The 23,340-nt window shown below is 44.5% G+C and overlaps 2 protein-coding genes across 2 annotated transcripts in view; one reads left to right on the forward strand and one right to left on the reverse strand.

Moving 5' to 3' along the window:
• Window positions 1–17,776: 17,776 nt before the first annotated feature.
• LOC119506076 lies at window positions 17,777–19,713 on the reverse strand. The gene is made up of 3 exons (XM_037798960.1): window positions 19,631–19,713; window positions 19,338–19,486; window positions 17,777–19,175 (listed from the first exon to the last, which is right to left on the reverse strand). Exons 1-3 carry the CDS (start codon window positions 19,711–19,713, stop codon window positions 18,685–18,687), a joined length of 723 nt encoding a protein of 240 aa, XP_037654888.1. The 3' UTR covers window positions 17,777–18,684.
• A 305-nt stretch (window positions 19,714–20,018) lies between these two features.
• The window catches only part of ZSWIM6 (zinc finger SWIM-type containing 6), a 236,046-nt gene continuing 232,724 nt past the window's right edge, over window positions 20,019–23,340 (forward strand). Inside the window, exon 1 of the mRNA XM_037798901.1 lies at window positions 20,019–20,693. Coding sequence (XP_037654829.1) covers window positions 20,021–20,693 — 673 coding nt within the window. The 5' untranslated portion in view covers window positions 20,019–20,020. The remainder of the gene's footprint in view (window positions 20,694–23,340) is intronic.

The raw sequence follows: 23,340 nt of genomic DNA on the forward strand, positions 1-23,340 counted from the left end.
CCCTTTTCCCTTTTGCTGCAGGGAAAGAAGGCAGGAGAGGTGGAGGGAGCGCCTGCTTTGGAAAGTTGAGGGTTTTTGAGGGTAAGGGTAAAACTCCAGGACTGAGACAGGCTTCTGCACCAAGGGCCCGTGCTTGGAACTGACGGCAGACCAGAATTTCCAGCCGCTGGGCAAAGAGGGGGTGATCTCTTTGGTCACCTCTCTGGAAAAACTCCTAGTAGCCCAGCCATGGGCAGAGCTGCCCTACCTTTCATTTCACAGGTCAGCACACTGAGGTAAGCATGAGGCTGTCCCAGCCGCCCTGGCCTGCCGGTCTTGTGGCTGTGGGGGCCAAGAGGATCCATGTCCTGGCCCACCTGTAATACATTTGCACACCCATAACCCAGAGTTGGTGAGCTGCAGCAGGCAGGCCTTGGCCTGGGGGATGGAAACTTCTTTGAGGCAGATTGACCAAGGGAAATGTCATAAGCAGATCTTAGTGTTAGTCAGAGGCTTGGCTGGGTGCAGCATGAAGGAAAGGCTCCGGTGCCTTCTTGGCATCCTCTCCCCAGACCAGACTTGTTTCCAATTCAGTTTTCCCAAATTAAAAAAAAAAAAAAAAAAAAAAAAAAGCATGACTGTATTTCAAAGGGCGCAGCTCAGTGGATGCTGGATAAAGAGGCCACACGTAGGGTCTCCCAAGAGAAAAGATCTTGTGGTTCGCCTCTGGAGACAAGAAAGATGGTTAGACTGAAGGGCGGATTCTGGTCAGTGAACTAGAGGAAGGGTAGCCCCAGAGACCTAGTCCTGGATGAGGGGGCAGTGGCCCAGAAAGGAGAGAAAATCCAGTACACTATACTTCTCAGTGACGGCTTAAATTTTAAAATGGCAAAGTTTTTGACACTGTACTTGTGTCTCATGTGAGTTATGTCCTGAATTTGCTTCCCCTGCAAAAAAAAACACATTAGTTTTTCTCTTGATGGGTTGTGTACCAGGTTTCGGTGGACAGGATGGGTGGTAAGTAAAGTAGATGGAAGAGTTGAAGTTCATGAACCTAGGGGCATTGCCTGGGACAAAGTAATATCTATCCCCCACTTTTTTGGAGAAAGTTAACTATGTTCAGTAAAGGCATAGGGGACACGGATGACGGCATTCTGTGTACCGTGTCTTGCTAGAATCTTCACTCCTGAAGGGCAAGGACTACAAATGATTCATCTCTGTATCTCCAGCACAGGGCCTGGCATGTGATAAGTTCTCAAGGAATATTTGTAGAATGGGTGGATAGATGGACAGGAAATATAGTAGTAACTGTATTAACATTTGTATTATGTAATGATTTAATGTTTTGGATGGTGAATGATGAAGAGGAAGGATTTGAAAGATTTCTTTTTTGGGACAGGGAAATAAATTCTGCAAGTGTTAAACTAAATGAATATAATAGCATATTGCATCCTTGGTTTTGTCACCCATCTAACTTTTTTCCAAACAGTGCATAGATATGTTGAATAAGAGCAAGGGCTGAAAGGGAAAAATGCCTGGGATTACAGCTCATGGAGTTTCTCTCTGGATCTCATTAAATGCAAACCACTTAGGAGTGGACGAATGACTTAACGATAATGTTGTCAGGGCCCTCAGAATAAATATTGCCTTTTCCACTTCCACTGTTGGTACTACATAGCACAGCTGGCATATCGTCAAGAGGTTGAGATCTCCCCATTCTTATCTTCTGAGTCACCACAAGATGGTGAAAAACTTGCTCAAAAAGCACTTGAATATTCCATGCCTTGCCGCGTTCTTGAGCTGTTCTCTTGCAGCTGAAAAGCCTAACAGCCAATAAGTGGGAAAGGAGAGGACTGCACTGTCCAAAAGTCAGTCCTTCTAAGAAGAGCCTTCAGTGTGGTTTCCCACCAAATGGCACCCTCCATAACTGTGTCTCTACCTCATTTCTTTGCAAATGTCGCAGGGACTTCTCATTTCTCAAAAGCAGGAACTTGAATACTGGGGTCAGCTCTACAATGTCTACTTCAGCAGTCATCCCACTTGTATCTAACATGAAAGAATCACTCAGTTTAGCAGGATTTTTAGAACTGGTTGAAAATCATTGATTGTGGGCAAGTGGGGATGACAGGCATAGACTGCAGGATGAGGTAATTCTTTCTGAGCAAGGACCATAGGCTATAAGTGAGTTGGCTTTTTGTGGTTGGCAGTTAGCAATCCACATTTTAGGGCAAGGTATTTAAAATCAGGCTAAAGAAAGAGTTTTCTGTCTCCATATAGTTCTATAATAGAGCTTACAAGATTTGGCTAGAATATTAGAGGGCAGGGGACTTTTAAAAAAGCAAAAGCATGCATTAGTTTCAGAGTTCACTTAAGTCTCTAGAAATTTGGTGGAATTCTCTTACATGGACATGACCCTGACAGGGTGAGCAATGGAAGCCAGATTCCTTTAAGGAAACAATTTTCTATGACATCAGGACTGGATGTGCAGGTGCAGCTGTGTGGGAGCCCTTGGCACCAGGGCCCCCATCTAATGGGTACAAATCCCTGGTGCCCATCCTCCTTGACCCAAGTCATTCCTGTTCATGACATCAGTACTATGACTCACATGTAGCCAGCAACACTTGAAAGGAAATAATGTGGCAACTGCAGCAGAAGACTATGGCTAAATGGTGGAAACAGAAAAGAAAATCCATTTTAAAATATGCTGTTTTATTTTACAAAAGCTGTGCAAGATTTAAAAAAAAAAAGAATGTTCAGCATTCCAAGTATTTTTCCTTCTGTGTCTTTAGAAACTGTCTCTGAGAGTGATTTTTTGTTGATTTAACATTTAATCAAAAGAGATTTGGCCCCCACCAGCTTTTGAACAACAGATTCAGTAAGCACTGCCTCTTTGCATTTAGTTTAAGGACAGAAACTTTACACATACGGAGTTTGACGTCTGTAATGTGCACTAAAAGATCAGCTGGTCTAACTTTACAGGGCAAATAAAAGGGAAAAATTTTTCCTGTGCTCAGGTTTTTTATGAATTATAAATAACCATTCACTTTGGAAGATAGCACATCATAAAATTTTTTCACAAATATGCACAAATCCATTTTAAGAACCAAGGAAAAAGATGTTCAGAAGTCTCAGATGTACTCAGTTTTGATTTCGTGGGGAAACATGTTCTTTTACCATATGGATGTTTTTAAGGGGGCCTTCAGCTGGGGCTCAGTAATGATGCTCCAGTGGCTAAATAAGGGATTTCTTTCCTTCGAACATTATTTCTCTGTTATTAAAGGTGGAAAAACCTTCCACAAATAACATACTATTAGAGTGCTTTAGGGGGTATCCTGGGAATCAAGGTTATGTGTCTGCTCCAGAAATACTGTCTGTAATTATCATTCCTCAGTGGTCCTGAGGATGCAGTCTTAGTGTTTTCATTAATTTCTTGATTCTACAAGTCTGGAGTGTGTGCCTGCTCTTGATACTCAATTTTTTTACACTAGGAGTTTTTTGCTTGTCTTTTATTTAAGGTCACAGGTCTCTCCTCCTCCCTTCCTCTCATAATAACCATTTCCTTGCTTCTTTTGTCTACTGAAATAAAAGGTATGAAAGACTATATTTGAAAAAAAAAAAAAAAAGGAGTCAGATATGCGATTCTTCCAAATCCAAATCTTCCCTATTTATAATCTGCTAATATGAATACTGAAATATAAAACATTCAAATCTAACAAACAACTGAAAAGGATTCACAGGGCATAATACCACATTGATTTTTCCCTCCAGCATTTTGTTATAAGTGTTTTCAAATATACACTTTTAATATACAAATTTATGTATTTGTATATTAAGTATATTTAATATACTTAAAATAAACAAATTTTACAGTGAACACCCATATCCCACCATCTAACTTTAGATCTACCATTAACACTGTACTATTCTTGCTTTATCACATATCCATCCATTCCTCCAACCATTAATCAGCTTGTCTTCTTCATGCATTTAAAAGCAACTGCAGGCATCAGCACATGTCTCCCTAAAAACTCAGTTCATTATTTCTTTTTCCTTTGATGTAAATTTACATATAATGAAATGCAAAATCTTATGAATACATTTTCTGAGTTTTGACAAATATATACCTGGGTTCCCAAACCACCATCAAGATAGAGAACATTACCACTACCCCAGAAAGTTCCCTCATGCCCCTTTCCAACCTGTCCTTGCCCCTAACCCCCTACCCAGAGGCAACCACTGTTGTGATTTCTTTCATCACGGATTAGTTTTGTCTATTCTGGATTTTCATATAAATTGAATCAAATAGTATGAGACCCTCTGTGGAGGATGTCCTTCATTCAGCATAATATTTTGGAGGTTTGTTCATGTTATTGCATGTAACAGTAGTTTGTACCTTTGTATTACTGAGTAGTATTCCACCATAGGATTATCCCAGTTTGTACAGTCATTCTCCTATTGATAGATACCGGGTTCCAGATTCTGAGTTTGGCTATTATGAATAAAGCTGCTGTGAACCTTCTTGTACAACTTGTTTTATAGGCATATGTTTTTATTTCCCTTGGGAAAAGACCTAGTTAGGGAATTACTGGATCATAGGGTAAGTGTATGTTTAGTATTTTTAGAAATTACCCTTCCTTTTTCCAAAGTATAGTACCATTTTGCCTTCCCACTAAGAATGTGTAAGAGTTCCAGTTGCTCCACATCCTTGCCAACATATAGTGTCATTGGTCTTGTTAATATAAACCACTCTGGTGGGTGTGCAGTGATAGCTCATTGTGGTTTTAGTTTGCATTTTTCTGATGACTAGGGATGTTGAGCTCATTATCACATGCTTATTTTCCATTCAAATATCTTCTTTTGTGAAGTGTCTGTTTAAGTCTTTTGTCCATTTTAAATTTCTTTTGTCTTTATTCTTGAGTTGTAGGAGTTCTTTATATATCCTGGACATGAGTTCTTTGTCAGATTTATGTTTTGCAAATATTTTCTTCCAGTACTAAGTCTGCCTATTCATTTTCTTAATGTCCTCTTTCGATGAATAGAAGTTTTTAATTTTGATGAAGTCTGATTCATCAATTTTTTTCTTATATAGTTATTGCTTTCTGTGACCTAAGCGAAGCACATTAATTGTAATAAATGTTTCCAAAATCTATTGCAGGCTCAAGAATGTTCAAAGCCTCACTGGGCTTATTGTAATAGATATGTTTCCCTAAAGAAACATCCATTTGCATTCACATTGGGAACCACTGAGGAAAATCTGTTGATCTGTAAAGAGTTACTCTTGTGAGCATCCCAGGGAATGAAGCAAACTCCAGACCTCCCTTTTCACTTGTTTCTTGTAATACGGAGCCTCTGGAAAGCTCACCACCAAAAAAGCCACCTGGTCCAGCCTTGTTGTGGAATGAAGTCCACCCTTATGCTTATGAGTGTCATAAATGGGCTTTTATAAGTTATTCAGATGTTATTGAAAGATCACATTTTAAATGGTTTGATATGTGGCATAAATGAATGAAAAATAGACTCCCCAGAAAGGCTTTGGAAAATTTAAACTCAAAGAAAGAAATCCATAGAGAGACCCAGGTGTCAGTGATGGCATGAGCACAGTGAAGAGCAGATCAAAAAGGGGAATAATATGTTATGAGTAAAGCAGGACTTGGGAAAATAGAGAAAGCCTGAAGGGATGTAGTGACTCTTCCGACTTGTTCTTAGGTTGCACACTGAAACCTCTCCCAAGATTTTACCATAGACACTTTCGCAAACTGCTCCGCTTGTTAGTGGAGCTGTTTGCTTCTCCCTTTGTTTCTTGTTTGGTCCAAAGGGACACTCAATATGGACATGACATTTTGAAACTAAACTCACATCTATTTTCACCCTACCTACATTGTTGTTTTGGCCTACTTTCTCTTAAACGTTTTCTTGAGGGTGCCGGCCGAATGTGGTCTTTCAAACTTTCATACAAACTCTTCCCCTGTGTGTCTCTCTCTGATTCCTTCTTCTCATGATCATTAGTTTTCTGCAACTGCTTATTTTATTATGGGTTATATTAAGCTTTTTGCTTCTTCAGTCCTCTACTTTCTATCATTGAAAACATTTTCCCCTGAATCAGAGACTGCAATTCAGTAAAGGAAGCAGGTGAAACTTAAATGGATACATTTGATCATTTGACTACAGGATGAAATTAGCAGTCAATGATTTGTTTTTCATTGATGTAGTAGGTTTATATAAACCCAAACTATATGATTCTCACTGAAGTTCTCTTAAAATATGAAATATGGAGAGAGTACCAATTTGCAAAGTCCCAGGCAGTCCTGATATTAAAAACAAACAAACAAACAAACAAACAAACAAACAAAACTAACTGATCACTATGAGGATGAGGGTATGCCTTCCAGGCCTGGAAAGGCCTGTGCCTTTCCAGTTTCCTACACCACGAGTCCAGGTCCAACTGCTTGGTATGAAGATTAGATTAAAGTGGCAAGTTTTTCTGGCTCCTTGGATTTGTTCTTGAAGGAAGTAGATAAGGTCAGAACAGGAGAAGGCTGGGTTCTGAGTTAGAATTATCAAATTAAACTTTAGGGCCTCTGGAATAAAGATACATCTTATGTAATTAATACAGAAACATGATGGAAATAATTAGAAGGGAGAAATGACTGGGGTTAAATCACAGGGCCACATGATAAATTCTGCCTGGATGTGCAAGGGTTAAATTAAGGTGTCTGTCAGCAGCATAAATATCTGCATTTAGCACCATGTGCAACCAGAGAAGGAGCCAGCAATGGTCTCCATTTTTCTTCTCTTTTGGAAGAGTGATTCCTACTAGTGCAGTGTCTCTGTTAAGACACTGGATAATCCTGGGCAAAATCTAAGCTAGGTAGGTCCCACTTGCCTGCAGTGTAGGCAGCCTGAGTTTGGTAGGGGAGGGCCATGTAGCTGTACTGCTTGTGTAACTGTTAAGGTTGTGGCAACCTTCCTCAAAATCATTTTCTGCTCATGGATATTCTTTATATTAAGGAAGAAGTGAAACTACTCAAAATTCAGTCTTGGATTCCTTTATCCTTTTTTTCTCACATTGAGCTAGTTCAAAATGTACATAAAGTAAAATGCAGAACCTTGAAACACCACTGCAGCCTGGAACAAGCCACGCCACCCCAGCTCAAGCACCTTGGATTGACTTCGGAGTCCTTCCTGAGTGGAAGGGTCCAGGATGGATAGGGAAATCTTGCTTCCTTCTTTTCTTCCTCTCTCCCTCTCTCTCTTCTCTGTTCATTTCTTTCCCTTGCCTCCCTTCTTCCTTTCTTCCTTCCTTCTTCCCTTCCTTCCATCTTTCCTTTCTTCATCCCTTCCACTAGTATTTTTGAGCAGCAGCTCTGTCTTCACAAGGAATGGATCTGAAATCAAAGGAGATGTATGGCAGGGAAGAAGCCTAAAGAAACTTTTCTTCTGACTGAAAAAAAACAAAATAAAATGCTAAAATTTGGTAATTGTATTGGTAACTGAATGGGAAATCAATACTGCACAGAAGCCTGACTTAGTTTTCAGGCAAGAAATTCTATTTGCTTTTGATATATTACCAGAGTTCAGCAGGAACATCTGGCCTACTGGCTGTTAGGTTTTCTGAAGGGAGGGTTCAGTCATCGCTACTGTCACACACGCTCTTACTTTCCTTCGTACTGTAAGGTTTATATGAATCTTGGAATACATATGATCATGCAAGATCCAAATTTCTCTTCAAGCTGATATTTATCTCTCATTTGTTTTCTAATTAGCATTCAGATTTCAGCTCAAGAAGCACTGCTAGAGGCATAACACCTACCCTTGTTGCCATATTTTTAAAAGAATGCATTGAACCCTTGTGTGATTTTCAACTTTGCTTCATGGCACAAGATCTATGAATGTTTAGTTGACAATACATGTGCACCTCTCTCCTTTCCTGTTTTTAAGGGCTGCACTTACTTTATTTGAAAGGGTGGAATATTTCAAATTATGATTCAGCAGTTTTACTAAGGAAGGCTGTAAAACACAATGAGCAAGGAGTTTTACTTCCTTCTTACAATAGCTACTCCCCTGTTTTGAAATCTTGATCTCCTCCAGTCAGTGGGAATGACTTTAACTTAGGCTGTAACATTTTGAACAGCTACCAGGCCATAGCAGGAGCTGTGTAGGAGCATAGGATTCCTGCACACCATAATTCCATTTTTCCCGACGCCTTATTAGTACACGGAATGCGTCTGCCTGTGCTTGATATTGTTCTATCATGTTAAGTCCCCCTCCCCCAGGCACAACATTGGGATTGGTTAAAGAACACAGTTGCTCAGCCAATCAGCAAAACCTTTCCCCTGCAACCCTAGCAACACCTGACAATGGTCATTGACAAATGTTAAAACTGACAAATCCAACCAGCCCTTGAAAATGGTCCCTGCCAAGGGCAAACCGGGCCTCACTACCAACAGTGCAGTTTGTGTGGCCAGAGTACTTAGTGGTTTGTGGCAGACTTGCAAAAACAAAACTAGGACCCAGCACCCTACCCCTATCTGCTGCTACTTCAGCTAAGCAGACTTTTGTTGACCAAAGCCAGTTTTGGAGCTGGGGGTCTGTGGTGGGGATCGGAGGTCTCCTGGATCTAGTGGATTGTGAATTTCATCTTCCGCCACACCAATCAAACCCCCAAACCTACCGGAATAGTTCAGTGATTGGAGAAAGGTCCACATAAAACTTTGGCTCCTGGGTCACATTTCTGTCACTGATGCTAATTTGTTCTTCAGGGCATGGCAAGAGGAGAATTTTCTGAGGATGGCAATCCACTGGCTGGGCCTCCAGTGGCACCTTTCCAAGCCTTCTGGCTGCACATCTTTCACCTGTCAGCCTCACTCTGAACCCTGTTGGGTGCAGTTGGCCCGCGTGCCTCACCGGGGGCCATACTGAGACAGTCCTCTCAGGATGTTGTTAGATACTGGTCTAAATGAGTTCCCGCCTCTCTCCATGACTGAGGGATCTGGAGTCAGAGGTGGCAGGGGCTGGGTGGGGCAGAGAATGGAGAATAGGAAAAGAGCCCTGTCAAAAACATGCACAGACAATTCGAAAGAAAACTCATGTCCACACACAGACATAATAGCTGTGTGTATAGGATACCCTAAAGAGGTCCCCTTACGTGATCATTCCAGCTAGCCTAGACACCTCGAAGGCAAATCTCAAACTCTGGTTGAGTAATCCATTGTGTGGTGATTAGTTGGTAATGAAGCTGAAAATACCTAAATCATCCAATAAGTAATCTGAATGAATTTTTTACGATTACCATTGCTAGACAAGTCAGAATCATGACAAAGAAAGACCTGGGGATATGTATAGATGTTCCCACATGCATACATAATGCATACACACTGTCACACACAGATAAGCCCAGACAAGAGAAACAAAGATGGGACAAGGTGGGGGGAAAAAAAGCTTTGAGAAGAGCCTGTGAATTGAAGTGTGTGACCCCCAGTTAACATTGTAAAATTAGTGAGGTTTATTCAGCAACACCTTCCCCATACCCCTTTGGTGCCCCTCTCCCGAGTAGCACCACCCTCCAGGACCTGTTTAATTTTCCACAGGGGTTTGGCACTATATCAGTTCTTAACTAAACCCTTGGAAGTATGAACTGGTAATGAACTCAAGTCTCGGCCCCCTCAGGGGCTACTGGTATTTTTCAAAGGAGGCTCAAGAAGACCCAAAAGAAATAAATCTCTAATGTTTGAATTGTAAAATTGGAGGTAGATATCTTTAGTCTGGAGACTGGGCCTCCTCTGTGTTTCCGAAGGCCAGCATCACTGGTAAGAAAAAGAATTTAATCAGGTGCTGGGTTTGGGGATGGTTTGCAGTGGAGAGCAAGTGGGTCAGATGGAAGCTTAAGAGGAGGGCAAATCCTTAGACAGAGAGGGCGAGGCCAGTGGGCTGAACGTCCACGCAGAAACAAACTACGAGTTGGTTTTAGAATCTTACATATCTGTGCTCAGCGAACTTGGAAACTTTCTGGTGGTGACATGAGATGTGGAAAATTAGAAAATGGTATATTATATAAAATGCTAAAAACCAAGTCTTATAAAGCCATGTACACATTAATTGCTTCTAAGTTTAAAGTCTGAAAGAAATGGAGCCATTCTGAGAAGATGTGAAATTGTGGACATATGCCTGTTAAGAGGACAAGTAAATGATTTTTCTTCCTTTGCCAGAGTTTTCAAAATCTTCAGTTAAACCTGATCTATCCACAGTTCAAGTTTTCTGTGTATTTGAACATCTATGTACTGTTAAGACTATGGAACAACAACAAAAAAGAAGCAATATCAAAATGTCTATTTCATGCCCTGGAATTTATGATATTTTTATTTACCTGTGAAATAGAGAAAGGAAAAATAAAATTGAAAATGTATATAGTGTATCAAGTTTCTAATGGGTCAGGAAGAGCTCTCTAAAATTTCCAGAGTGTTGTGAGGGTGCCTAGAGGGTAAAGCTCTCAGCGCTAATAGTTCATGCTCAACAATTTGAACTTCATGTAAGGATAAACCAGAGCTCACATCTGGAACAGGACATAAATTTACCTTTAATGTAACAGTTTGAAGTGGAGTACTCTTGGCAGAGAACAATGCCTGGCCCACTGTAGGCACAAAATAAATATATGTTGATGACACAGAAGCACTGCTCCCAAATCAACATTCTTTCAATTCAAAAACACTCTTAAAGGAGGAAAACTCTAGAACCCCAATAGACTGCATATTACCCCTCTCTCAGTCACTAAGAGATCATTGTTTCCTATTTCCATGGTAACTAGAAGACTTGAAATTGCCAAAACTTGAGAGACACTTGAGATGAAAGCCAGAAAAAAAAATTAACAAAGACAAATGTCACAGTTAGCATGTATGACAGTGTGGTAAAGTTTCTGACATTTGTTTGGGAAGATTTTCTTCTTATTTCTTTGCTTGGAATAATGCAATGATTTCCAGAATGTAGCAGTAATAGCTTCACACCACACTGCTAAGTGTTCATTGCACAGATTTTATTCTTTCTTGAAAAGGAAGACCCACGGGCCTTGGCAGCAGTGAGTATAAGCTGTTAGAAATTGCTCTCCTGGAACACCTTGATGTTAACCAAAATATGGGGGCCAGTCTGGCTCAAGTGCCAGCCCGCTCTCCCTTCCATGGAGTAAACAAATATTTATTGAACACCTACGATTTTCCAGGTAATCTGTTCTATATGCAATTAAATAAAAATTTACAACTCTGAGAAGCGCTCCGAAGAGAAGTACAAGTGACTACTAGAGTGTGTAATAGGCAGAGTTGACCTCGCCAGGACGGCCAGGCTTTCCTAAGGAAGTGTGATTGAGCTGAAGACAGTGAACCAGGCAGGGGTTGCAGCACCCGGGGAGGGCGAGTATTCCAGGCAGTAGGAACTCTTGGGTCAAGGCCTTCTGGAGGAAGTGAGCCTTAAGTATTCAAGGAACTGAAATCAGGCCTGAGCAGCCTGTGTCGGCAGAGCCCGAGGGAGTGGAGGGAATGAGCCTGGGACTAGGAGGGTAGGGCAAGTGGGGAGGAGCCAGGTCATTTGTCCAGCAACCTGAAGGGCAGGTGTGTTAAGGGTTTTGCTCTCTAGCCTTCCTCACTCCCTGGTGAGCTCCAGCTATAGTAGGAATGGACAGCAGACCTTTCTCGTGTGTGATCCAGGATGGCAGCTTCTGGTTCATCTTCAATCTAGCAGGATATTGTCACGGATTCCAGATGTGAATCACCAATGTTAAAAGAATTATAATTTCATGAAATAACACGAAATTATAGCCAATATGCAGTATTTTACATACAATGATTCAGAAAGTACCTCAAGAGTGATCATAATGGATTTCAGTTATCATCATATATTAACCCCTCACAGGCCAGAGTTCAGTCATCTAATTAACCTCACCTTTTTCCTGGGACCTAGTCAAGACCCAGAAAGTCTGCAAGAAGCCAAAATAGATGTGACAATGACCATGGATATTTTAACTGGAGGAGAATCCTATGAAATCCTCATTAAGAAGTTATTTTATTTATTTTACACCCAATTCTAACAAATGGGTTCTCTGGGTTCTACGGAAAGAGAGAAGGAATATTATGGATGGCCATATGACAATAATGTAACAGTGACACAACATAACTGTATAGAAGAAAAAAATAGAAAAAAAAGGAATAAAAACCAACCAAAGAGACAAAAAAGAAAGAAAGAAAAAAAGAAGAAAGAAAATAAAGAGAATTAAAAGCCATCTGAGGCTTTAGGTTATGGACAATCAGCCTTGTTGGTCTTAATAGATCTTGAGGGCATCACTGTGTTTATAATAAGCTCTTATATGTGCTTAAGAAGGCAAGAAAGTATGCCCTATTTTAGAAAGATTTCTAGCCTATATGATTAAACTTTTAAAAAGAATTTTGGTACATAAAAGGTAGATTCTCAGAGATTTGGAAAACTTTTCTCTGCAGCATGGCTCTTACAACCATGGTTTAATGTGGTTCTGTGGAGGTGTTAGTTAATATAGATTTCAGGTTGGAAAAATGTCAAACAAACGAGCTTTTGCTGAAACTGCTTCATTTTCACAAGTTATCTGATTCTGGGTTTGAGCAAAGCCATTGCTAGGGCCACTTTTCATATCTGAATGGTCTTGAAGCTGTTCTTAATGGGGAGTGAGTTCTTGAACATTAAAAAATACTGCAGTGAAAACTGCCCTAAATAAATCCATCTTGAAGTTTGCTTCCACATTTTAAACTTTAATTTTCATGCTTGTTTCTTAAATGCAAATAATCTTTATCTAGCCATGAGGTGCCCCCTAAAGTTACCCAGTTGTCTGAATTTTATGTCTTTACCTCCTCCAGATGGGAACGAGATACTGTTTGTTCACTTTGAAAAATGCTCACGCTATCTGCTTATGAAATGATTTTTAGGATGACATTATTTTCTGCAAATATATCCTTCATATATGTCAGAGTATCTTTTATCTACCTAGAAAATATGTTTCTATTGCAGTATATAATATCTTAAATGTGTGTGTTTTTTTTTTTTGTACTGTCTCATATCAGAGACATCTTTATAAGAGGAACTGGTAGATTGATATAGTTTTGAGAAATAATTCATTTTCTAAATTATGATTCTTCTGTCGTGCTGCTTTTCAGCATTTAAAAATGGGAGTTTTTTTTCCCAGTTGACATAGGTAAATAAAAATTGTAGTAAATATGTTCACATTATCCAATTAAAAAGTATTCTGCCCATCTTATGACAACCTTAACAAAATACTTTGTAAAAATATAGGTTATTAAAATGGGGAAGACTAGAGGTTATAATTAAATGCAGTGTTTCCTATTTCTTTTGGTTATAACTAGGTCCTAAACCTGTTTTGAGGACAGCTAAATTTTCTGGTTCTGAGACAGTTTTCATTTGATGAGAGCTTCACCACAGAAAAAGTAGAATGACAAAAGTCTGCTCAGTTTTCACAATACAGAAATTGTACACAAAGACTATCTTTACACTAAAATATTTGGTTAAAAATTAATAAGAGTAGATTAATATTTAGAGAAAGCAAATACATTTTACCTGTTGAAGGAGGAATTACTGTTCAAATTACAACTTTTGAAGCAAATTTATTTTTAAGCAAACTATCAACTTCAGTTTTTTGGTGCATGTTGAGAGGCAATGATTTATTTTTTAAAATTCAGATTGGAACTTTAAATGTGTCCATTTTAACAGAGTATATTATTCTTAGAAGTAGGATGGAAAAGATTGGTTGGTTTATCAGTGGATCAAAATGCTTTCTTAGAATTGCAGCAAATTCTAGAAGGGTAGGTCTTTAGAAATGAAAAGGTCATAAGGATTAGTACTAATAATAATGTGTTACAGAATATGATTTTCCCAATTTTGCATATTAGGACAAATTACCCAGGGCAAAGTTTAAAAAGACAGATTCAAAGCCCCACCCCAGGCCCGCTGAATCAGACTCGCCAGGGGAGAGGTAAGAGAAATCTATATTTTTAACAAGTGCTCAGGGCAATTCTTATGATTTGGCAAGTTTGGGAAATACTGGGTAATGGAAAAGTTCTAACTTTAGTGTCAGATTAATTTGAATCTTTGCTTGGCTAGTCAGAAGCCAAAAAACCTGTGGCAAAATTCCTTAGCCTCAGTTTCTTTGTTTATTTCTTATGCAGAGGGGGTGGGAACCAAATCAGTTACTGTTTATAAAGGACCCAGCATTGGGTTTGTACCCACTCTTTAAAATATTAATAATAAGATATTAGTGGCTTGATTCTCAGGAATTTAACAAAGTTGAAATGGACCAAATTTTGCCTTCTTCAAGGATGGAACAATTGTTTTAAATTGATCAATTGTGCGTGATCATTCCCTACACACCTCCTCTTTTGCCCAAGAATCTATTGATTTGGTGGAAATAATTTAATAGGAAGATTCTTTTGGCACTTTTCCCTGTCATTTTTCTCTGATGAAGTTCCATCTTAAATACCTCATTCTCTACCTTTTCTAGCTACATAGAGTGGAATTCCTCTGTCATACCACTGAAGGGGAGAATAATGCCTGGTTTATATGCCAACTATGCTGTTTTAGGCCTCTTTTCCCCCTCTAAACAATTTAGTTATATTCCATGGAAATGAGCATAACTCTGTGTTCATCTTCAAATGACTTGAGGTTCCTTAGATCTACTCTAGTTCTCCTACCTTGAATCTTGCTACTAACGGCAATTTAGTCTGTTAACTGAGATGACTAGCAATAATGATGAGGCAATGTTATTTTGTCTTTCTGCATGGCCTTCTTCAAAGCACTGAACTGTGTGAAGTTTTTGCCTCCAAAGGGTAGTTTTTAAACTTTGGTGTAAAGAAGACTCAGGTGTGGGGCTTGCTACGTATGCCAGTTTCTGGTTCCAGGCTCCCAAATTGTGTCCATTATGTTCTGGGACACTCTGAGGGTCTCTTTGAAAGCCACTGCTCCAGGAATTTGATAAAGCTCTGTTGAATTTAACTGATGTTATTCAAATTTTTCATTTTTAAATTAAAGGAAGGTGGAGGAACCAAGGCAGATCCCTGGCTAGGGCTCTATAGCCCTTCTGAAATAAATTCCTTCCATCCGTCCATCTATCTGACTTCAATGGAACAGGTGCTGGGTATGGTGCTGTCACTGTTCCTTGAGGTCATCAGTTTAGCTTCTGGGAGTACTTTATTCTGAAGTCCACCTGAGAGCCTAGCTCTCACTCAGTGTGATGCGGTGTGATGTGATATGAGTCACTGCATATGGGAAGCTGCAGAATTTCTGCATTTTGATGTCCTAATGAGGCGTAACCAGAGGGTTCTAGCTCTGCTTTGTTCCCTGGGGTAGGGGCCTGCTGTAAATGGGCAATTATAAGTAATTTAGTAATGATTTCTACGGACACACATACATACACACACACACACCCATTATAAATACCCAAAACATGAGAGCTAGGATAAGGCCAGCCAAAGATGACATACTGTCACATTTCTTCTTGGCTCATGGATGTATTTAGTCTCTGAAGAGGCAGAAGTTTTACAGTGCAGCGGTGGGCACTTGGGGACTACAGAACCATTTCTAAGGCATAACTCCAGCCTTTAGAGAATTTATAATCAGGGAAGAGTGAGTAGATGAATGACTACTGAGGCAAGTGTAAACATAACTGTCATGCTAGGTAGAATGTCACAAGAAAGATCCAAGGTACTAAAGGGGCTCAAGGAGACAGAGATCACACATCCGGGTAGGTTTTCTCAGAGGAAGTGGCATCTGACCAAGTCCTTGATGGAAGGGTAGGAATTTGTCAAGTTGTAAAGGAAAAGCGACATTTCAGATAGCAGGAACATTTTGAGCAAATGTGTGGAGTAGGGGGAACTGGGAGAAATCCTGCTGGGACATGACACAGGGTTTTTAGTGAGAGACAGGGCTGGAAAGGTGGGTTTAGTCAAGATCGTATCTGAGTTTGCACTTTTTTTTACCAGTAGGCAACATGAAGCCATTTAAAAAAGGATGAGTGGGAGGGTGACATCAAGACTTCAGGAAGCACAGCTACTGGGTGGAGATTGGTTTGGAGGAGGAAAGGCTATATAGACACACCAGTGAGGAGAATCTTGCAGAGAGAAGAGGAATAATTGACTGTGAGCAGTCAGAGGGTCTGGGATACACAAGACAGCAGGCAAGAGGCAAAAACAAAGAGGAATAAAACTTGGGGACCTAGGAACAGGTGGCAACAATAACAGAAATTTAAGGGAAGGAAGAGAACTTGGATTCTGGGAAAAGGTGATATTTTGGGTTTGGGTGTGAGGTTGCGACGGGCATTCTAGTAGTGGTATAAAACTGAGCTGGACACCATGAAGAAATAAATGGGGTGGAGACCAGTACGTTGAGAGACAGTCATGAGTGAATAGTGGAAGCTCCCTTAAGGGTTGAGTCACCAAGAAGAGAGGAGTACCATGATAGGCTGTAGGGCAGGGTGTACAATAAACAGCTTGGAGAAAGAGAAACACCAAAAGGAGGCAGAGAAAGATGAGTTGGAAACGCTGGAGGGACAGGAAAGTGTCAGGAAAATCCAAGGGAGAGGGCAGTTCAAGAGAGAGTTGTCCCAATGCCAGAGACTGCAGGGAGGGCAAGCAGAGTTGGGCTGAGCAGATGGCTCTGGATTCCCTCTTTGAAGAGTTGTTAGATCCCACCAATCTAGGATGATGCCTTAAATCTAGTCTCTTCAGTTCATTACAAAATCGAGGTCTCTAAATGCTAGGCGCCTATGAAGGTGTCTAGTTTCCTGTTCACTATGAATTAATCTCTTCCACTAACATCCCATGTGACCCTAAATGAGTCACTTTCCCTGTCTGGGGCACCAGTTTTGTTATCTTTAATTTTCCAGCTCAGTAATTCTGTGTGTATATGTATGAAAACGCTTGGTAATCTACTCAGTATTATACATGCCTAAGTCCCATCATGGCTGTTTTTGAGGACAGACTAGAACCCAAATTGCATTTTACTTTTCAACTTGTTTTCTTCTCCTGTCACCTGTTTTTTTTTTTTTTTTTTATTAAATTCAGTTTTATTGAAATACATTCACACACCATACAATCATCCATGTTATACAATCCACTGTCCACAGTATGATAACATAGCTATGTGTTCATCACCACAATCTATCTCTGAACATTTTCCTGACATCAAAAAGAACCAGAACAAGAATACAAAATAAAAGTGAAAAAAGAACACCCAAATCATCCCCCCATCCCACTCCATTTGTCCTTTAGTTTTTATGCCCATTCCTCCACTCATCCATACACTAGATAAAGGGGGTGTGATCCACAAGATCTTCACAATCACACTGTCACCCCTTGTAATCTACATTATTATATAATTGTCTTCAGGAGTCCAGACTGCTGGGTTGGAGTTTGGTAGTTTCAGGTATTTACTTCTAGCTATTTCAATACATTAAAACCTAAGAGGTGTTATCTATATAATGCATAAGAATGTCCACCAGAGTGACTTCTGGACTGCATTTGAAATCTCTCAGCCACTGAAACTATTTCGTCTCATTTTGCATCCCCCTTTTGGTCAAGAAGATACTCTCAGTCCCACGATGCCGGGTCCACATTCATCCCCGGGAGTCATATTCTGCATTGCCAGGTAGATTTACACCCCTGGGAGCTGGGTCCCACGTAGGGGGGAGGGCAGCGAGTTCACCTGTTGAGATGGCTCAGTTAGAGAGAGAGAGGGCCATATCTGAGCAACAAAGAGTCAGGGAGAGACTCTTAGGCACAATAATATGCAAGTTTAGACTCTCCTTTGTGGTAATGAGCTTCATAAGGGCAAGTCCCATGCTCGAGGGCTCAGCACATTAAACCGCCAGTCCCAATGTTTGCTATCACCTGTTTTTAATTTTAAGGCGTCCAGAAAGGGAGCAACTGGAGGAAAGGGCCTTCCCCCTCCCGTTTGCACATAAAGATCTTCTAGTTTTCTGCCCAGGCCTTTCCCCAGGCATTGAGGAAGCACTCAGAGAAATAACAGATGGATATACAAAAATATAATGTCACCAAATTTTCGTGACAAGTAAGGCAGCTATGGAAAGTCTGCCAGCGTCCCGTCTCCGGCGAGGAGAAGAGTCAGGACCTGATGCTTGAGTTCTTCTGGGTCTCGACCGTGAGTGAGCAGTTCTTTTAAAACCTCGAAGCTCTCTATCCCTTTAAAGCTACAAATGTTACGGCACTGAATGCAGTGCTGGGTTATCAGCCAACAACCTTAAAAGACGCGAAAGTGTCAAAGGAGATAAGTTTTATGTTCAACAATAGCGATAGTATCAGTGACGCTGTTTACGGTAAGTAAAAACAGAAGGTGGGGAAGAGTCAAGCTGTCTCTAACGTGATAATTATGCTTGAGGCTCGGACACAGATTTGCCCGCGCTCTGTGGAGGACGAAGAACAATGTCTGCAGTTTTCCCGGTTCAGACCCGGACTCGCTCCCTCGCCTTCGCTGCGCCCTTGAACCAGGGAGCTGCGCTCTTCGCTCGCTTTCAGTCGCCCGCACCCCGCGCTCCCTTTCCCTGGAGGACCGGCCGTTCGGGCACCACCAGGGTGGGAGAGACTGCGGCGCGCGACCAGAGTGCCTCGGCTCCCAGCAATCCGGCGCCCAGGTCAGAACCGCACCGCAGACCTAAGTTCGCACCCAGCGCTCTCACAGCTGCCGTCTGCCGCCTGGCGCGGCTGAGTGGCCCGGGTCGCGCCGTCTGCTGCCTGCTGGGCTGCGTGCGCGCGAGTCCGTGGGCGTGTGTGCGCGCGCCCCCGTGGCGTGTGTACTCACAAAGGTGTGTTTGGTGAAGACACTGCCCGGGTATGATACCCACCTCAAGCGTGAGAAGCCCAGGCTCAGGGGGGTATCTCGACAGAGCCGCCGCGGGGGCAAAGAGAAGCGTCTCAAGTTCTCCGGATCCGCGCGAGCTGGGCGGCCTCCTGGCCCGAGGGGGCTGAGGGAGCGCGAGGGAGGGGCGGACGCGGCCGGCTTCCGATGCGAGTCGCGCGGACTGCCAGGCAGGTTTTTTGCGCTCTGCGCGTTTCTGGACACTTGGCTCTCTCGGCCTCGGGTCCGGCCTCCAGAACCGAGGATACGGGGCTCGGGGCGGGGTGCGCTGCAGCGGCAGCGCAGCGGGCGCTCTCCTCCTCCCGGGTCTGCAAAAGTGAAGTGGAAAACAGTCGCCGAGCGCAGCCCTCCTCCCCCTTTCTCGGCGCCGCAGCCCCGGCTGGCGGTGGGGGCAGTGCTCCTGGGCTGGCAGCGGGGGAAGCTAGCGGCTGGTTGGCCTCGGCCGCGCCTCCTCCGCCTTTCTCACTAACCTAGTCCCTCCTGCTCCACGCCGCATTTCTTTGTTTTGAAAGCGTCTCCTCCGCCCAGAGGCTTGTTCCCCGGCGGGCAAGCTCTAACGGGGGTGGGGGGTGGGGCATTAGCTCGCGGGCCCCGCCCCCACTTAGCCTGGATCCCTCCCCTTACTCAACACCCCCATATCCCACTTTCCTCTTCCTTCGTTCGCTGCGACCCACAAGGCGCGTCCTCACTTTTCGGACATCAAAAGGAGGCAGGGAATTGGAGAGGGAAGTTGAGTAGGCAGGGGGCGCAGAGACCCACCCACCTTAGGCCGGACCTGGCGATCCATCCCCTCCCGCGGGAACCCCGCCCGAGCCCCGCCTCCCCCGCGTCACAGCAGCCTGACATTCTCACAACCCTCCGGGCACCCAACCCTGCCACCCCCGCCACCCCCTCCACCCCCGTGTCCGCGGAGGGCTCTATTTATGTTTCAGCTCAGCGATTTGCATAGACCCCACCCCCGGTCCTAGATCCCCCAATCGGAGTCCCGCCTTAGCCTTGACGTCACAGTGGAGGCCCTACCCCTTGTGCCCGTACAAGGAGCGGCGGGCCCTAGATGGTAGCGTGGCGTCGCGGCGGCGTGTGCGTGTCGCGCTTCCTTGTGCCGTTTATAGGGTCCCGGCACTTCCGCTGTCGGGTTAGAAGCGGCGCGGTCATGGCGGAGCGCGGACAGCAGCCTCCTCCCGCAAAACGGCTGTGCTGCCGGCCGGGCGGCAGCGGCGGCGCAGGCGGCGGGGGCAGCAGCGGCGGCGGCGGCGCGGGCGGTGGCTACAGTTCTGCTTGTCGGCCCGGCCCGCGGGCGGGCGGCGCGGCGGCGGCGGCGGCGTGCGGGGTCGGCGCGGCGCTGGGGCTGTTGCCGCCGGGCAAGACCCAGAGCCCCGAGTCGCTACTGGACATCGCAGCGCGCAGGGTGGCGGAGAAGTGGCCGTTTCAGCGCGTGGAGGAGCGCTTTGAGCGTATCCCGGAGCCGGTGCAGCGCCGCATCGTCTACTGGTCTTTCCCCCGCAGCGAGCGGGAGATCTGCATGTACTCGTCCTTCAATACTGGCGGCGGCGCCGCGGGCGGCCCCGGAGACGACAGCGGCGGCCCCGGCGGCGCGGGCGGCGGCGCGGGTGGTGCGGGCGGCGGCGGCGGCGGCTCCTCTTCTTCGCCAGCCGTCACTTCAGCCGCCGCCGCCGCCGCCGCCGCTGCTGCCGCCGCCGCAGGGGCCGGGGCTCCGTCGGTGGGGGCCGCTGGGGGAGCGGACGGCGGCGACGAGACGCGGCTGCCCTTCCGCCGGGGCATCGCGCTGCTGGAGAGTGGCTGCGTCGACAACGTCCTGCAAGTCGGTGAGTCACGGGGCAGCCGTGGGGCCGTCCATCCGTCAGTCAGTCCCTCCGGGGGACCGCCCGCCCTCTTTCCTCCGGTTCCCCCCCCAGCCCGACGCGCTGGGCCCCTTCCCGCCGGGTCCCCTCACCGACCGGGACGGTCTTCCCGAGCCCAGCGCCCGTTTCCTCCCCTCCCCTCCCTGACCCCTGTCTCCCCGGACGGGCCAGCGCGAGTGGGAAATGAATCAGCAGGACGCGCCCCACCGCTGGGTCGGCGGGGTGGGTGTCGGGTGCCCCCGGCTCGCTCTCTTTCTCTCTCTCTCTTCTCTTGAGGAGTACATCCTGGAGGGTTGGTTTCCTTTTTGGGGGGTGGTTTTGGACAAAGGCGGGCGGACGGCGGGGCTCGGGCGGAGGGTGTGTGTGGCGCGGCGGTGCGGGGCGGGGGAGGGGGCGCGGGCCGCACAGACAATGCCGGCCGGGCCGAACGAGCGGACGGGCCGCGCTCCGCGCGCGCGCTCTCCCCTGTCTATCGCTCGTTTTCTCTGTCTCTTTCTTTTTTCTCCATCCCCCCACACCCCTACGCTTTGAGGGGAGGGGAGTGCATGTTGATGCCACTCGGCAGTCGCCCCTCTCGGCCTCGACGGGCGAGCCGGCCTCGGCGCTCCGGGGTCGCCGCGGCGTCTGGCCCAGGCGGGCTGCGATGGCCGTCTCCGGATTTAAATGTCTTTTTCCCTCGTTCCCTGCGCCTGTCTCTAGAGCAGCGCAGGAGGGAGGCGGTGGCGGGGTGGACCCCCACTCCTGAGGGGTCCCTCTCCCGAATTGAAGGGCGCGAGCTTGCGACGGAGCCTCTCGCCCTTCCCTTGGCTTGTCTGGCTGGCTACAGACGCCCCCTCGGAGGGCCCCGGCGGTGCCTCGGCTGGCTCCTGCCGCCACCGTTTTGTTTGCCGGAGGTGGTCAGTTCATCTTCCTCGGTGCGAGCGGCTTCCAGCAGTTAAGGGTTTTCCGCTCGCAGCCAGCGGCTGTAGGAGCGCGAGGCGGAGGGGCTTCGCCGCTTCCCCTGCGTTCCTTCAGGCGCGGCCGCCGGGCAGCCGGGCACGACCCAGCACTTTGTTCTTCTTTCAGGTTTATTTGTACCCCTTTCGGTTTTCTGTCACCCTCCGAAAAGGAGATGCCAAACAAAAGAGTCTTTTTATTTCTTTTCAGGGCTTGTAAAGTAGAAGATATTTGACAAAAGCGAGAGAAGGACTTGTGATTTAAAGCTTGCACAGCACTTCTTTCTCTAACAGACCATGAGAGTTTTCTCAAAAATCGAGTTTAAAAGCTTTCCCTGTTCCCCCTCCCCCTAAATGTTTCTTCTGTCCTGATATCTTTTTCAGCCAATAGTGATGGGGATGTTTGAGCCGAACTGAAAAGAACAATGCTATAGTGAAACTCCCCTATCCCGGTATTTTTTTCCTGATTATTTACAGCATGTATTCTAATCCCCTCCCATATTACTGCCTACTTTGAATTTTGGTGGGCCAAATGAATGGGAATGGATTTCGAGGCATCTCTTTTTCTTTAATTTTTAACTTGATCTTTTCCATCTTTCCTTAGTTCTTTTATTCTTCTTTTCATTGGGAGTGGGGTGGGGGTTTGGATAGGGGCCCCAAGAGAGAATTAAGATTTGTTTTAATCCTGTCTGGTTAATTTGAATTTTAATGCAATCTGCAAACGTGATTTTCTGCATGGTCGTTTATTTTCCAAAGGCAGCACTCAGTGTTGTCTTTTCTTTGCTCAGAACCCTTTCCTTGTGTCTGGAGGGGGCTCAGCTTTTGGGGCTATCTATCCTTTTTTTTCTTAATCTAATTAGTATTCCTTCAAGTTAACCTTTTTTTTTTTTTTTTCTCTTATTTCCTGCCGGTTTGAAACGTCTTGAAGCACATTATGGTTTCCCAGTATAGCGAACTAGAGTCTGCGAATTTTTATGGCTTGGCTGGCAGTGTTGAGTGTTTTTTTTTTTTTTTTTTCCCCTCCCTTGTGCTTGACTCTGCTTGCAAGCGATGAGGAATGACAGGAGAGCACATAGGGAGGGTTTCTTGGCTGATTGCATTTAAGCCAGGAATTCACTGTGAAAATAAAGCCAAGGGGCGATAAATAAAAGATGCAATCTTCTCTAGGAGACAGACACACAGCGTGGGTTTTGCCTGCTTTCATCAGTGGAAGAGGCCTGGGTGAGTAGTTGTAAAAGAAAATAGTAACTTTGTGTATAGTCCCCAAAGGGTAAGGAGGCCACAGAATGGGGTTGGCAGTGGCTGAAGTGGTATGATGCTTTTCATGTAGTTTGAAGAGTTGACCACCTCTTCGGAAATACTTAGTGCTAAACAAGTGCTGTACAAATTGTGGAAAATATTCTTTTTTCCCCTCTGAGTTCTGCCAGTTTCCTTAATTCCAAGTTGTATTACTTGTTGTGCCAGTCAGCTTAGAAATGGAAGGCTGTTAAATGCCTGGCAGCTGGCAGTGTGAGATAGAAAACTTATTGACCAGGATTTTTTTTTTTTTTTTTTTTTTTTGATGGGGGATGGAGCGAGGTAGCTAGATTAAACCATGTAATTTAGTTTTAAGTGGTGGTTTAAGAGGCTTATTTTTAATTTTTTGATTTGAGGTAGAACTCTGTTTCAGAACTGAA

Source organism: Choloepus didactylus, chromosome 11 (assembly GCF_015220235.1).
Source record: "Choloepus didactylus isolate mChoDid1 chromosome 11, mChoDid1.pri, whole genome shotgun sequence".
Classification (NCBI taxonomy): Eukaryota; Metazoa; Chordata; class Mammalia; order Pilosa; family Megalonychidae; genus Choloepus; species Choloepus didactylus.

Excerpts from the sequence above, each read along its gene's own strand:
- LOC119506076 (XM_037798960.1), bottom strand. The coding sequence starts at position 19,713 with ATGTCAGGCTGCTGTGACGCGGGGGAGGCGGGGCTCGGGCGGGGTTCC. Across the intron at positions 19,487-19,630 it reads ATCGCCAGGTCCGGCCTAAG|GGGAGGGATCCAGGCTAAGT; the intron begins GTGGGTGGGTCT and ends GTGTTGAGTAAG. Across the intron at positions 19,176-19,337 it reads CGTGGAGCAGGAGGGACTAG|ACCCGGGAGGAGGAGAGCGC; the intron begins GTTAGTGAGAAA and ends TCACTTTTGCAG.